Source organism: Musca vetustissima, unplaced genomic scaffold (assembly GCF_032173495.1).
Source record: "Musca vetustissima isolate MV318-11 ecotype Yass unplaced genomic scaffold, APGP_CSIRO_Mvet_v1 utg71896, whole genome shotgun sequence".
NCBI lineage: Eukaryota > Metazoa > Arthropoda > Insecta > Diptera > Muscidae > Musca > Musca vetustissima.
In genome coordinates this window covers 52,080-67,881 of record NW_026885742.1, presented here as the reverse complement: position 1 = coordinate 67,881, position 15,802 = coordinate 52,080, and the positions used below count along the sequence as shown (strand labels likewise).

At 33.1% G+C, this 15,802-nt stretch overlaps 1 protein-coding gene across 1 annotated transcript; it reads left to right on the top strand.

The window, feature by feature from the left end:
- Positions 1-777: 777 nt before the first annotated feature.
- On the top strand, positions 778-2,105 carry LOC133333007 (uncharacterized; the record flags this gene model as incomplete). The annotated part of the gene is made up of 2 exons (XM_061541342.1): positions 778-997; positions 1,723-2,105. Coding segments are annotated over 2 exons (603 nt in total), but the record flags the coding sequence as incomplete, so codon positions are not given.
- Positions 2,106-15,802: the final 13,697 nt, after the last annotated feature.

Below are 15,802 nucleotides of genomic sequence, written 5' to 3'. Positions count from 1 at the left end.
ACATTTATACATAAATATTTTCCAGAAATAAGTTCTAAAATGAACGAAAAAGTATAATACATAGTATAAGGCGGTACGAGTGGATATTAAATTTGGTAAAAGGCTTTTTCTATGAAAAACAACAATTTTTAGACTTTTGTTTGGCATTGACATTTAAAGTACTAAATATTGTATACGACAGAACGAGTAGATGTAGAGTTTTTTTTTTAATTTAATGGAAATTGCTTCCTTATAAAGGCAGGTCTCTGTATAACAAATGATGCGCTGTACAAAATATAAAATTACAATTTCGTGCTATATACAAGTACCTTAACTTACTACTTTTTCCCATTACAGGAAGGAACAACATAATTTGAGAAACTTCCTATTTATATTAGTCAATTTGAAGGATCGAGACAATAGTACACTTTCCGAAAGTATTAATATAAATAAGCTGCACTCGATTTAGTAGGATAGAGGCATCAATGTTTCTGTTCGAAAGAAATGCGGAGTAAGATCTGAGATTTTCTTACAAAATTGAAGATATGGGACCTATCATTATTTAAATTGTTTCAAATTTAAACTTAACAAAAAGATTTGCCTTTGTGTTATAATTATAAATATTATATTTTTTATATCGCAAGTATATTGTGTAGCTAAATTAGTGTTTATTTATTTTAACTTTTAAAAGATCCATTTTCTTAATAAGACATATTTTTTTAATCATTACTAACCCTTAACATAATATTGACCATAATTTGTTTCTTTCTTCTTGTCTCTTCCATTCTCCCCATTTAGAAAGAAGAAAAAATTCGCCTACTACGACAACGTTTAGTGGAGCGTGAAGCTCAAATGAAAACCGCCGATACAAATGGTTGCGGTGGTCCGCTAACATCAGGTGGCATCAACAATGGTACACATCCACCCGCCGTAACAACCACAGGTACCTCATTAGGGGTATACACCTCGGCAACGTCCTCACATTTACCACCCGCCGCATCACTAGCAATTACACAAGGTAAGTTAAATTAAGTCGGGGGAGTCATTTTTAAGAACGGGAAATAATTTTTGCTAAGAAAGAAGGGAATGGAAAGAAGAAACAATTTAAGAGGACATTGGGCAAGAGGGAGACAGTATAATCAATTATATACTCTCAGGGATTAAAAGAGTAAAACAACGTCTTTAAAAATTTCTCTCTGTGATGGCCACAGTGCAAATTTTTCTTCGCAATTGTCTATAGAAAATGTTCATACTGTGTCTATCACAGTGGAGAATTTTCTATAGAAAATGTTCACACTGTGACTATTACATCGGAAATTTTTCTATAGAAAATTTTCACACTATGACGATTACAGCGCAAAATTTTCTATAGAAAATTTCACTCTGTGGCTGTCACAGTGGTAACTTTTCAATAGAAAATTATCTACTGTTTTAGACACAGTTATCACAGACTATAATTCCATTTCCCCATTCGCTCCAATTGTTCGTGGAAAAAACAGAACTCTCAACAATATCATGTCTGTTGAACCACAAAATGTTCAGCCATCAGTTGTGTCATTAACCTCATGTTCCCATTATGAGTCGACAACAGCATCGACAAAGTATCATCATTAACATTCCATGGCTTGGCATCACCATCATCGTCATCTTCGTCATCGATGACAACGTCGATGGTGATGTTGTGCCATCAACTGCATGAATATCATTAACAAAAATTTCCCCACAATATCCTACTTATGTTAGCTGCTATAGCTGTGGCAGCTATGGCTGGAGTCAAACCTCCCACCACAATTGCCGCCTCCACTATCGATATAACCAATACAGATGTTAACACACCCCTTCTGCTGGAGCCTTTGCAGCGGCAGGCATCTTGTAATTCGATATCATCCTCCATATCGCCAACCATTGCCATGACAGTCCTGCAAACAACGACTAGAGGTAAACGTGATTCGGCATTGCAACCATTGATACAACCTGAGGGTACATCGGCAACTTCGGATTTCGATAGTGCCATATGTCTGGGTAGTGGTTTTGGTGGATATTCGCAATTAACAACCACGACAACAACGCGTTCACGGGCCGCCAGTCAATCGTCGGCATTTGAGTTCTCCGATAATTGCCAATAGACCATGCTCTTTAATTAACAATACACACTCTGAGAGAGAAGGAGAGAATGCAAATTGTGCCCAATAACCCACAATACAAGTCAACACATTTGTTCAAAAACATTAACGCAAAAAATGGGGTTCCATATCAATATCTTGTTTTTTCCGAGTTTGAGTCTCAGCCAAAAACATAAGTGTACGGGTGTGTGTGAGAGAGAGAGAGAGTGTGTGAAAAGAGAAGAAGCAAATTGAAGGGTAATACAAATTCATCCTTTTTTAATTGGCACCAAATATTTAGTTTGTTAACTTTTTAATTAGTTTATTTTTCTGTTTAAAGTTCGATTTTTTTAATTTTTGTTGTTTCTTTTTTGTTTGCTCAAAATTTATTGAAAATTGGCTTTTAGTTGTTATTATTGATGTTGTGAATACAAATTCATGTTGCTTCTCCTCAGAGATTCAATCACCTATTCCATGAAACTTAAATATCAAAATGAAAGTTTATCCCTGCTATTTATGTTAATAAATAATTTATTTTTTTCTTCGTTTTATTTTCTTTATACATTTAGAAATTTTAGCTTTTTATGTGGGAATCGGTAAACAAAAGCTTTATTATAAATTTTGTGTAATCGTTCAACACCCTTTAATGTGTATAGAAATAATTCACTAAGATGTATATAGTTTTGTCGGTAAGACCGGCATTCTAATAAATTGCACAATACACCTCTATAGTTAAGAAAACTAAAAAAGAAAACATATAACTATAAAATTCTCATTATAGAATTATAACTTTTGGAATTAGTAAAAAAATATTCTGAAGTTCCTGTCATATCTGGTACAATTCAGTTCAGATTAAGAACAATTAGATTCATGTTTATTAGTCTATAGAACATACATACTAATCTTAATAGCCTCAAATGTGTATTTTATATCAAGTTTATTAAGAACCCAGAAATAAAAAATTATCATAGGTAAGTTTATGAGTTATGGCGTGATTAATTTTTTTGTTGGTAGCTCTAAAGACAGGCTTTATGTCTTTGTATGCAGGTCATATTTGATATGACACTTCTTTAATCAAATTGAAAGAGAAATATTTTTGTGCAACATAATCTGCTTCATGCTGAGTCCTTGTGCGCCTATTATTATTAAACGTCTACAAAAATGGAATCCTAATAGTCTACAAAAATGTCGCTCATAAGATTATAGATAAGGTTCTCAAAGGCAACCCGGCCCTTGCTCCGAAAGCTCTATATATACGAACAGTAAAAAACCAGTGAGCGGAGCAGTATAGTCGGACGGGGCCGACCATACGATACCCTACACAACTACCACGAACTCTAACTTTCTGAGGATGTTTATTCCGAGTCTGAGTAATATTTCGTGATATTTGCCCCCTCTTGTCCGATTAAAGGTTAACAACACCTCTTCCTTACTTTTTTCGAATATTCAGTACAGTCCTTCTAATTACTTGTCCAGATTACCTTCCCGGTGGGTGTGTTGTGATTTTCGGATTATACTCTACTCGAAAACACACAAAAAATTATGTTTTCGGTCCATTTCATCCCAAAATTTTAATCTGATCATCACCGAAAATTGTAGGCGTTGTTCTTGACCATAACTGGAACTTCATGAAAAATGTCAAAGCCATCAGCGCGATATTTCTCCCTCTAATGTGGTAATGGGTTACTAAATAATATCTGAATACATAAGCACCTGTAAATATTTGAATGTAACTCCCACATCTGAGTAGATACATCACTATATTTGGTATCAATTTAAAGGCCAACCACTCCTCTTGGATATGCTATCAACTCCTGGGGTTTACATCCTCCAGGAGTAAATATATATGCCATAGAATACAAATTTTCTCATTTTTCACACAAAAGTCAGGGTCCATTTGACCCGCTAAATATTGACCAATCTTTATCAAAACATGCATGCTTATTCTCTGGCCCGATCCCCTTCTCCATGCAAAAATTCGCGGTGTTTGGGCCATAATTGTGTCCTCTGGAGCGACCAGAAAACCCGACAAAAATTTAGTATTTGGTCCATTTCATCCCCTAAATATTAACCGATCTTTTCCAAAAACAATACCATCCTACATGCAAAATTTCGTGAAGATTGGTCCATAACTGTGGCCTGTATCGTGTTTACAAATTATAATGGACAGACGGACGGACGGACACACATGTCTAGATCGACTCAGCTAGTCGAGATATGACGATCGGTATACTAAAAGGTGGGTCTAGGACCAATATTTCGCGGCGTTACAAACATTCGGGGCTGCACAAAGCTATAATACCCTGACAACATAGTTGTGTAGGGTATAACAAAGTAGAGGTCACATTTATGATCCGAACTGGATGAAATTTGGCATAGGTCACTTATTTGGCCCAAGGACGAACCCTATTGAAATTGAGAAAAATCGGTTCAGATTTAGATATAGCTCCCATATATATTTTCGTCCGATTTCATGTAAATGGTGTACCAAAGTCCTTATATATCTTTCGATTTGCACGAAATTTGGCATAGCGTAATGAAATAGGTCTAGAACGATGTGTGTTAAGTTTCCTGAAAATCGGTCCAGATGTACATATTCCTCCCATATATATTTTCGTCCGATTTATTGTAGATGGTGCACCAAAGTCCCTATATATCCTTCGATTTGAACGAAATTTGGTACAGCGTACTGAATTTGTCCGAGAATGATGTGTGTTAAGTTTCCTGAAAATCGTCCGATTTAATTTAAATGCTGTATCAAAGTCCCTATCTATATATATTTCGGTTTGCACGAAATTTGGCATAGCGTAATGATTTAGATTAGGTATATCTTTCGATGTGCACGGCATAGCGTAATGAATTAGAACTAGAATGATGTGTGTTAAGTGTCGTGAAAATCGGTTCAGATTTAGATGTAGCTCCTATATATCTTTTCTTCCGATTTTATGTAAATTGTGCATTACAGACCCAAAGTTTGTCCGATTGTCACAAAATTGTGTACAATGAACTGTATTTAAAATAAATTAATCTCTGTTAAGTCTCATTGAAATCGGTTCAGATTTTGATATAACTTCTACATATATATTTTCGTACGATTTTACACAAAATTGACACACATTTTACACAACGTCGACGTCTGTTAGGATTCATCTGTTGAATGTACCCAAATTGGTGATGGGTATCATATAGTCGGCCCCGTCCGACTTTACTACTTTCCTTACTGGTATAGTCGGCTCCGTCCGAATTTAGTTTCTTAATACTTGATTTAAAATGGAGACTATGTCAGAAAAAAATAACATACACTTCACCTGATGAAGCAGTTAGTAACTGTGAGAAGCCTTTACCAAAAATTACCGTCCGATTTTACTGCTTTCCCTACTGGTTTTTAAATTAAAATTAGTTTATGTTGCAGCTGGAGTATATTCAAAATTAACGTTGACAACTTTAGCAGAGCAACGAAGTGCCACGGGTCCAGCTATATATATATATATATATATATATGGATTTATGTTTCGTTGTATAAATCCCATAAGTAGAGATAAGATGTAGCCAGCCAATCTTAATTTTCTCATAAGTAATTATGAGGAAATCTGTAAGATTTTTATTAATAATACATGTAAAGTTAAACATTTTAAATTTTTAGATTTTAAGGTAATTTTTTTGGGTTTCAAATCTAGTAACAAATTTTCTAAAAATAAATTAAATTAAATAAATTTTTTTAGCCATCCGAATTTTATGAAGCTTTATCTAAAGCAAACTTGAGACGCTACATACAAAATTTTATTTAGTTCTCGTGTGTAAAAAGTGTCATTCGAACACATTCGTCTTGGGACACTATTTGCTTAAGATCGGAGGAAATGTATATGAAAGTTAACATTTCCTCCGATCTTAAGCAAATAGTGTCCCAAGACGAATGTGTTCGAATGACACTTTTTACACACGAGAACAAAATAAAATTTTGCATGTAGCGTCTCAAGTTTGCTTTAGACAAAGCTTCAAAAAATTCGGATGGCTAAAGAAATTTATTTAATTTATTTTTAGAAAATTTGTTACTAGATTTGAAACCCAAAAAAATTACCTTAAAATCTAAAAATTTAAAATTTTTAACTTTACATGTATTATTAATAAAAATCTTACAGATTTCCTCATAATTACTTATAAGAAAATTAAGGTTGGCTGGCTACAACTTATCTCTACTTATGGGATTTATACAACGAAACATAAATCCATATCTATCTATCTTATATATATAAAATAGAAAAAAAAATTGTTTGTTTGTTTGTGTGTATGTTCCCGATAGACGCAAAAACCGCTGAACAGATGTTTATGAGATTTACACAGTATGGCATGCCCTGAAAGTAACATAGGCTACATAAAGTTTTAAAATTCCGCGTGGATGCAGAGTTATAGCATCAATAGTAAACATACCTCAAATTTTGTGAACATGTAATATGGGTTTATCTTAAGAACGGATAACGCATTCAAAGATAACACATTCAAATTTTATCTGCATATCGTTGGTGTAAATACACATTATTCATAAAAATATGAGCGAGATAAGATCGGTGGAAATGCACTCTCCGTTACACTTAAATAATCTTCATGTAGGAAATAAAAAATGTTTTGTTTGTAGACTCAAAAACCGTTGAACAGATTTTTAACGCACATCATGCCATCCTAGGGGAATAATATAGGCTATATAAACTTCGAAAATTGCGAGTGGATGTGGAGTTATCGCATCGAAAGTAATTATACATTTGAACTAATATTAATTTTCTAAGTTTATATATTAAGAATGGTTACAGATTCCACTTCAAAATTTGTCTGAGTAACTTGGTAGCAAATACGCATCATCCCTATAAAAATTGGCGCGGTACAATAGGGGAAAATGTACTCCTCACTGCATTTAATTAATCTAAATGTAGAAAATGGAAACTTTTTTGGTTGTTGACACAAAAACCGCTAAATAGATTTTACTGACATTTTCGCAGTAAGTTATGCCAACCCATGTAAGTAAGATAGGCAAGATAAAGTTCGAAAATTCCGCGATAATGAGGAATTATAGCATCAACAGTAATCTTACCTCTGAACTAATATTCATTTTCTATGCATATATTTGAATATCTTATGCCATGTTCTGACGGGCATCCGAACAACGTAGTTTGCTCTCAGAATTACGTACATGAATTAACCCGTTCATACAACACTATTCATAATTCATATCATCAGAGTTTTTTATTTCAAACTTTTTGTTTCTTGTTTTACACCAAAAATGTAACATATTTTAGTGAATTACATAGGGATCTAAATAGAAAAAATAATTATCTTTCTCCTGACTATAGTATGAACCCATATCTATTTACTTTTCATTCATGTTTTCCATTTTTTCTGAAAATGTTGTTGTTTTTAATACATTTTTATATTTTCTCAATTCAAATGTCACATACTGTCACAAATAAAAATTTGGAGAATTCTTGTTTGAGTTGCCCACATTTGTTTCTTGTTTTGTACGCTAATTAGAACCAAGGGAATAGAAATGCATATTGCATTATGTAGAAAACAAAATTTACATCCTGCTGCATATATAAAAACTATACAATTTTTTACTTTTCATTCATGATTTTCAATTTTACTGAAAAAGTTTGAAAATTTCATAAATATTTTCAAACTGTCAAAATTAATTTATTTTCGATAAATACTCTCAATTGTTAGGGATGGGACAAATTTATTGGTTATTCAGAGAGTGATTTGAATTGAACAACGTACAAAAGTCGGTGTTCGCTCAGACAATTTTGTATGGGGAACTAAGTAATTCCTTCATAATTAAGGGTCGAACAACGAATGAGAGAGCGAACAACGCTCGTCTGTACATGGCATTAAATAAATCGGCTCATACAAATTTGTATGATACGCAGATAATTACATGCTAATCTTAAGTGACCAGGAATTAAAAAATTGGTCCAAATCGATAATGTTCGACTCACAATTTTTGGTCCTTTTATGCATTATCAGTAATGATAAAAACCACCAGTTCAGGAATTCTGCTAACGTCTGTTGTTTTTCATTTCTCCATTATCTACATATTGGAATAAAATTTGTGTAAAATGGAAAATTTTTGACATTCTCATTTTTACAATTTGTCAATTTGTGAAAAAAAAAATTTTTGGATTTTTATACCCTACACAACTATGTTGTCAGGGCATTATAGCTTTGTGCAGCCCCGAATGTTTGTAACGCCGCGAAATATTGGTCCTAGACCCACCTTTAAGTATACCGATCGTCATATCTCGACTAGCTGAGTCGATCTAGACATGTGTGTCCGTCCGTCCGTCTGTCCATTATAATTTGTAAACACGATACAGGCCACAGTTATGGACCAATCTTCACGAAATTTTGCATGTAGGATGGGTTCTGGCCAATGAAGACCCATATTGTTTTTGGAAAAGATCGGTTAATATTTAGGGGATGAAATGGACCAAATACTAAATTTTTGTCGGTTTTTCTGGTCGCTCCAGAGGACACAATTATGGCCCAAACACCGCGAATTTTTGCATGGAGAAGGGGATCGGGCCAGAGAATAAGCATGCATGTTTTGATAAAGATTGGTCAATATTTAGCGGGTCAAATGGACCCTGACTTTTGTGTGAAAAATGAGAAAATTTGTATTCTATGGCATATATACAGTGAGTGTAATAAGTATTTTGCCTCGATACAAATTTGACAAATTTCTAATATATACGCCTAAAGCCAGCATACCAAAGATGTAAAATGAATTATGTATGATGGGATATGTTTGTGGACATATTTAGATCTTATTTCTGCAAGAATCACTGCGAAAGACCTATTGGTCACGAAGATATCGGCCAAAATCTATACCAACCCAAAAATGATTATCACAAAAAAGTATTTTGCTTTTTATTATCATTTTTAAAAAAATCATTATATAACACACGCTTTGTCTTTTTATAGTTATCATTGCGGGTATCCTCATACTAGAAGCGATTTGGCGACGATTCCAATAAACCACGGCATTTTTCCGCGAATATTTTCTCACATTTACGTTCAATACATTCTCCAGCAATATTTCATTTAATATTTGGTAATTTCTCGTCCTAATCTCAAAATGAGAGTATTAAATATAGTCGTCGCGGCTTCAAAACATCCCAAATAAGTTTAGAATAATAAAAAGGAGGTTTTTCAAAATATATCGCGAGGACAGGACCTTAAAAACTATTAAAACCTAAATCCGACAAACAAATTATTTAAAAAAATATCGCGAAACCCCATTTTTCTGACTTTGAAAACTTTATGGTCCATTAATATTGATCTAGGAACCAATATATGCGATGAAAATACCAATAAGGAGGTAAGATTCAAAGATATTAACGGTTTTGTGGCAATAGAAATACATCTTATTTCGAAAATAAATATATCGACCAGTTTATTTACTGCTGCATTTTATTCGCAACTGATGGTGTTAAACGGATGTAAAATATTGAATGCGTCTTCGTCACCAGCTACCACAGTTTTTCAAAACGCAATATTATTTGACGAAGAATGATGTTTTCTTCCGAATTCATGTACTGCTTTGTAGTTTCTGTTGTTTTAGAACTGCTCATATCTTTGAATCTGACCTCCTTATTGGTATTTTCATCGCATATATTGGTTCCTAGATCAATATTAATGGACCATAAAGTTTTCAAAGTCAGAAAAATAGGGTTTCGCGATATTTTTTTAAATAATTTGTTTGTCGGATTTTGGTTTAAATAGTTTTTAAGGTCCTGTCCTCGCGATATATTTTGAAAAACCTCCTTTTTATTATTCTAAACTTATTTGGTATGTTTTGAAGCCGCGACGACTATATTTAATACTATCATTTTGAGATTAGGACGAGAAATTACCAAATATTAAATGAAATATTGCTGGAGAATGTATTGAACGTAAATGTGAGAAAATATTCGCGGAAAAAATGCTGTGGTTTATTGGAAACGTCGCCAAATCGCTTCTAGTATGGGGATACCCGCAATGATAACTATAAAAAGGCAAAGCGTGTGTTATATAATGATTTTTTCAAAAATAATAATAAAAAGCAAAATACTTTTTTGTGATAATCATTTTTGGGTTGGTATAGATTTTGACCGATATCTTCTAGACCAATAGGTCTTTCGCAGTGATTCTTGCAGAAATAAGATCTTAATATGTCTACAAACATATCCCATCATACATAATTCATTTTACATCTTTAGTATGCTGGCTTTAGGCGTATATATAGGAATTTTGTGAAATTTGTATTGAGGCAAAATACTTATTACACTCACTGTATTTACTCCTGGAGGATGTAAACCCCAGGAGTTGATAGCATATCCAAGAGGAGTGGTTGGCCTTAAAATTGATACCAAATATAGTGATGTATCTACTCAGATGTGGGAGTTACAGTCAAATATTTATAGGTGCTTATGTATTCAGATATTATTTAGTAACCCATTACCACATTAGAGGGAGAAATATCGCGCTGATGGCTTTGAAATTTTTCATGAAGTTCCAGTTATGGTCAAGAACAACGCCTACAATTTTCGGTGATGATCAGATTAAAATTTTGGGATGAAATGGACCGAAAACATAATTTTTTGTGTGTTTTCGAGTAGAGTATAATCCGAAAATCACAACACACCCACCGGGAAGGTAATCTGGACAAGTAATTAGAAGGACTGTACTGAATATTCGAAAAAAGTAAGGAAGAGGTGTTGTTAACCTTTAATCGGACAAGAGGGGGCAAATATCACGAAATATTACTCAGACTCGGAATAAACATCCTCAGAAAGTTAGAGTTCGTGGTAGTTGTGTAGGGTATCGTATGTCGGCCCCGTCCGACTATACTGCTCCGTTCACTGGTTTATTTTTAAAAATTCAACCACCATTGAAGAAAAAGACTATGAATTCAATATGGGAGGTATCCAAAATAGAAATGGTGATTGTGGAATAAAAGTTATAAAAGTCCGAAATCTGTGGTGGCTTATCATTATAGCTGATATATTTCGAGGATGTATAGAGAAAATGACTTACTCAAATGCCACAAATCCTATCTTCGGACTTGATCCGGGTTTCTTAAGAATAACAATACTATATCTAGGTTCGGTAAAAATATTATGTGGTTTTGGAACGATTAATAAAAAACCTGTAAATATTGGAGAAAATATATTTGTGCATGGTACTATTACAACTGATTAGAAAAGTCTAGCTAAATTTGTTTTTAATATTACCACCGTTATTCAAAGATCATTTAAAAATGTATTTGTAATCTATTCAATATAATCAAATATACTAACACATAGACCGGCTGCTACGAAATTATTACTGATACTACACTACGAAATACCCACAAATAGTTTTCGACGTTAACTATCCAATGTTAATAACATTAGTAGGGGCAGCGAAGCGCCACGGGTTCAGCTAGTATATGTATACAGCAGGACCCGTGGCACTTCGTTGCCTGCTAAAGTTGTCAAGGTTAATTTTGAATATACTCCAGCTGCAATATAAAGTAATTTTAATTTAAAAACCAGTAGGGAAAGCAGTAAAATCGGACGGTAAAATGAAATTGGATCCATAAACATGTCATGCTGCAACCGATACTAAATTTTTCATTTGGTCAGATATAGAAGCTATATCTAAATCTGAACCAATTTCAAGAAACTTAACACACATCATTCTAGACCTAATTCATTACGCTGTACCAAATTTCGAGCAAACCGAAAGATATTAAGGGACTTTGGTACACCATTTACCTTAAATCGGACGAAAATATATATGGGAGCTATATCTATATCTATATCTGAACCGATTTTCTCAAAACTCAGTTTCGTGAAAATCGGATATTTACATTAAATCGGATAAAAATATATATAGGAGCTACATTTAAACCTGACCGATTTTCACGAAACTTACACACATCATTCTAGACTTAAATCGAAAGATATTTAGGCATTTTTTTACACCATTTATATTAAATTTTGTACAAATCGAAACATTTTAGGGATTTTTGTACACCATTTATATTAAATTGGACGAAAATATATATGAGATCTATACGAAAACTGAACCGATTTTCACAAAACTTAACATACATAATTCCAGACTTTATTCAGTACGTTATGCCTTTGGGACTTTGGTACACCATTTACATTAAATCGGGCGTAAATATATATGGGAGCTATATCTAAATCTGAAGCGATATTCTCAATGGAACCATGTGTTTACCTCGTTTTGTTTTGCCAGTTACAAACATATACAAAAAGCAGTAATACCCTGTACCACTGTGTGGTGAAGGGTAAAAAAATCGTAGCAAATACAACCAATAGGACACAATCGAACATTTTGGAATAGCCTAATTTAGGCATACAGTCCATTTATTTACTGAACTTCTTATTCAGTACAATTCTCTCCGATATTTCTACCTTTAACATTTCCACCATCACTTTCATACAAACAAATTGCGAATTGGCAACTCCTACAGAAAAGTGATGTGTGACCTCAATAAACAGGTGTATTCACCATTGGATCTGTGGTTTGTATATTTACTAATATTTTGATATCATTGCCATTTTGAACATGGGCATTTATAATCTAATAAAAGGGACAATTTGTATGGGGACTACTGGTTCCCTTGCTCCTATCAAAAAATTAAGTCCCCTATGTTCACACAAATGTACTCAACAATTTTCTGTGAAAATTTCATGACAATTGGTTCAGTAGTTTTGGAGTCTATAGCACAGTCGGGCGAAGCACCGCACGCGTGCACTCTCGCGAGAGTAAGTATCGCTATTCTCTCACACACATTCAACTGAACTAATTGAAAAACCATTGACACACACACAAAGACAAGTGCGTGAGAACAGAATTTTTTATGCTCTGCCCGTGCCTGGTCTATAGCACAGTCGGGCAAAGCACCGCACGCGTGCACTCTCGCGAGAGTAAGTATCACTATTCTCTTACACACATTCAACTGAACCAATTGAAAAACCATTGACACACACACAAAGACAAGTGCGTGAGAACAGAATTTTTTATGCTCTGCCCGTGCCTGGTCTATAGCTAACACTAATCAAACAAACAAACAGAAATTAATTTATATATACATTGAACTAGTTGAAAATGTCTTATCGAACACATTAAAGTATATGTATAAATCCAATAATCTTTATATTACATTTATATGTTTCAACCGATAATCACTACCACTGATGTCCTTGTACCACAAACACACACATTGTAACATTGTGACTAATATCTGGGCAGTCAATACACACTCAGCATATTGAGAACATCCAGCACCGAGTACTAAAAAAATCTAAACACACACCAATATAAATGTTAAGTAATTATCATAATCACCAATTAATAATATTTTATTCTATTTTCTCTATTCTCTTTACAGATACATACGATCATCATACATGAAAAAACGTGTCAATTTCCTTTACGTGATAGGTAAATTTTAATTAATTATTATATAAGTTCCGTAAATATAAGTTATACTAATAAACACTATCCTACCCCCTGTTTGAAAATCACATAAATAATCCCCCCGAAAATAAAAAAATCATAGAAAAAAGTTCAATAAAGAAAATTTTAATTCTATGAGAAACCTACAGAAATCGACAAAGTGTTTTAAGAAAAAAATTAGACATAAGAAAAAAAATGTTTCAGTTAAATAGGAAGATTTTTTTTAGAAAATAAATTTAAATAAACTGTAGATAAATTATTTATAAATGAAAGAAATAAAAAAAATAAACCACGGACTTCTCTGCTAAGCCTTTGTGTTAGTAAAAAGGGACTTTAAACTTTTGTACAAATATTTTGTACCTACTGTACTTTTTAGTTAAATTTTTTATATAGAGAAAAGCAAGAAATAAAGAAAAGTGTTAAGTTTTTTTGTTACAAACATAACTAGATTTCACATTATGCATATAAGATGAGTAGGAAAAGAAATAAAAATCTTAGTCATACACAGTAATTATGTCCTAGCAAACGCTATAGACTCCCAAATATATGGAACTAATCTAATTTTCTATCGACTAAAAAATGAATCTTTTTTAAAAAAGGATTTATAGATTTTTTGCTATGTAAATAATTAAATAGGTTGGTGGTATTACGAATTAAGAAAATAAATATATGAAAATCCATATTAAATAAGATATCATGTTCACATTCACACATATGTATATATTCATATAACGTATATTCTTAATAAAATAAATAACAAAATTATTTTAATAAGCCTAGAAAGAGAATGAAAAAAAATTCTTCTGAAAATCGATGAAAATTTTTGTTTTAGTTGGCTTGTATCGCAATATTCTGAATCAGTTTTATGTAGCATTCCGGCAGTCTGTAAACAAATTGAACGAAATAGTTTATTTATGGTATTTGGTTTGACCGTTTATTGGGTCTTTATAAAGACCAGTGGTCTGTATACTAACCAATTGGTCCTTATAAAACCCTATGTTCTCCAAACTAATTGGTCTTTATAAAGACCTATGGTCTCTCAGCAGATCTGTGATATATATGGGAAATAAAAAAAAAAAAAATTTTTGAAAAATTTTTTTTCGAGCACATTCATGATATTTGGTACATAGGTTAAAGAAAATATGCTGATTCAAAATCTGTTCGCGTTCACAAATTCGGATGCTGCGCACAAAAGTTATAGCGGTTTTAAATCTTGAAATACGGTTTAATAGACGCGAAAAAAACAAATAAAAGCATGACAATACATTATTTTTTGAATTGCCACAAAATTTTGTTTCGGTTTAGTCTAGATCTTCTGCAAAGAAACTACGGTGAGCACATTCATGGGGTATACACTAAACGAAGCAAAATCACGAGTTCTACAATCCTGTAATGTGTTTAGACCATTATCTGGATGCGCATCCTAATTACAAGATATATTCAAAAATCACCGAAAATCCGGCTTCAAAATGTCAGCATCCATTTTTGGTGGATCCATTGATTATATCGAAAAATCATACATTAGAACCACATTGTCCATAGGTTATTCTGCAACTTAGTCACTGATCACATGTGCGTGCGTCTTGTAGTTTAGCCACAAATCAGGAAGGAACACAAAAAAACTCGTTGGCTTCAAAACATTTACACCCATTTATTTTGACAAAAACACTTCGTTTTATAGAAATGAATTTAAATTATATGCAATATGTTATGGATATTTCGCGAGTTATAACCTTGCAAACCTCAGTTTCAAGGAATTTAAAAGATTTTTGTAATTTCCCATATACACTTCCAATCGGTATCTTTATATACCAATTGATCTTTATAAATGTCAGTGGTCTCTATACTGCCGTCTATGGTAGTAGATTGTGTATTTGGAAAAATGTAAACTCAAATTATAGAGAAAATTAAGCGGGTCTGTGTCCCTAAGTTTGGGTCCCTAAGTTTGCCCACGAACCCAAAATTTTGCAAAGCGTACAGAATAAGGTACAAATTGGCTAATGTAAAGGTTTTTACATCGGATCATATTTGCATCATCGGTTTAGAGCCTATGTTTCTTGGGACAAATTAGTTTCAGACAATTTGGAGTCGATTTACAAATGTCCGACCTCTTGTCTGTCTGATTAGCTAGGAGTAACTGATTTCATCCAAACTTTGCACATCGTAATATTACTTCCAAACTTAGTTCAAGTTCCAAGATGGTGTCACTCCTTTTACCA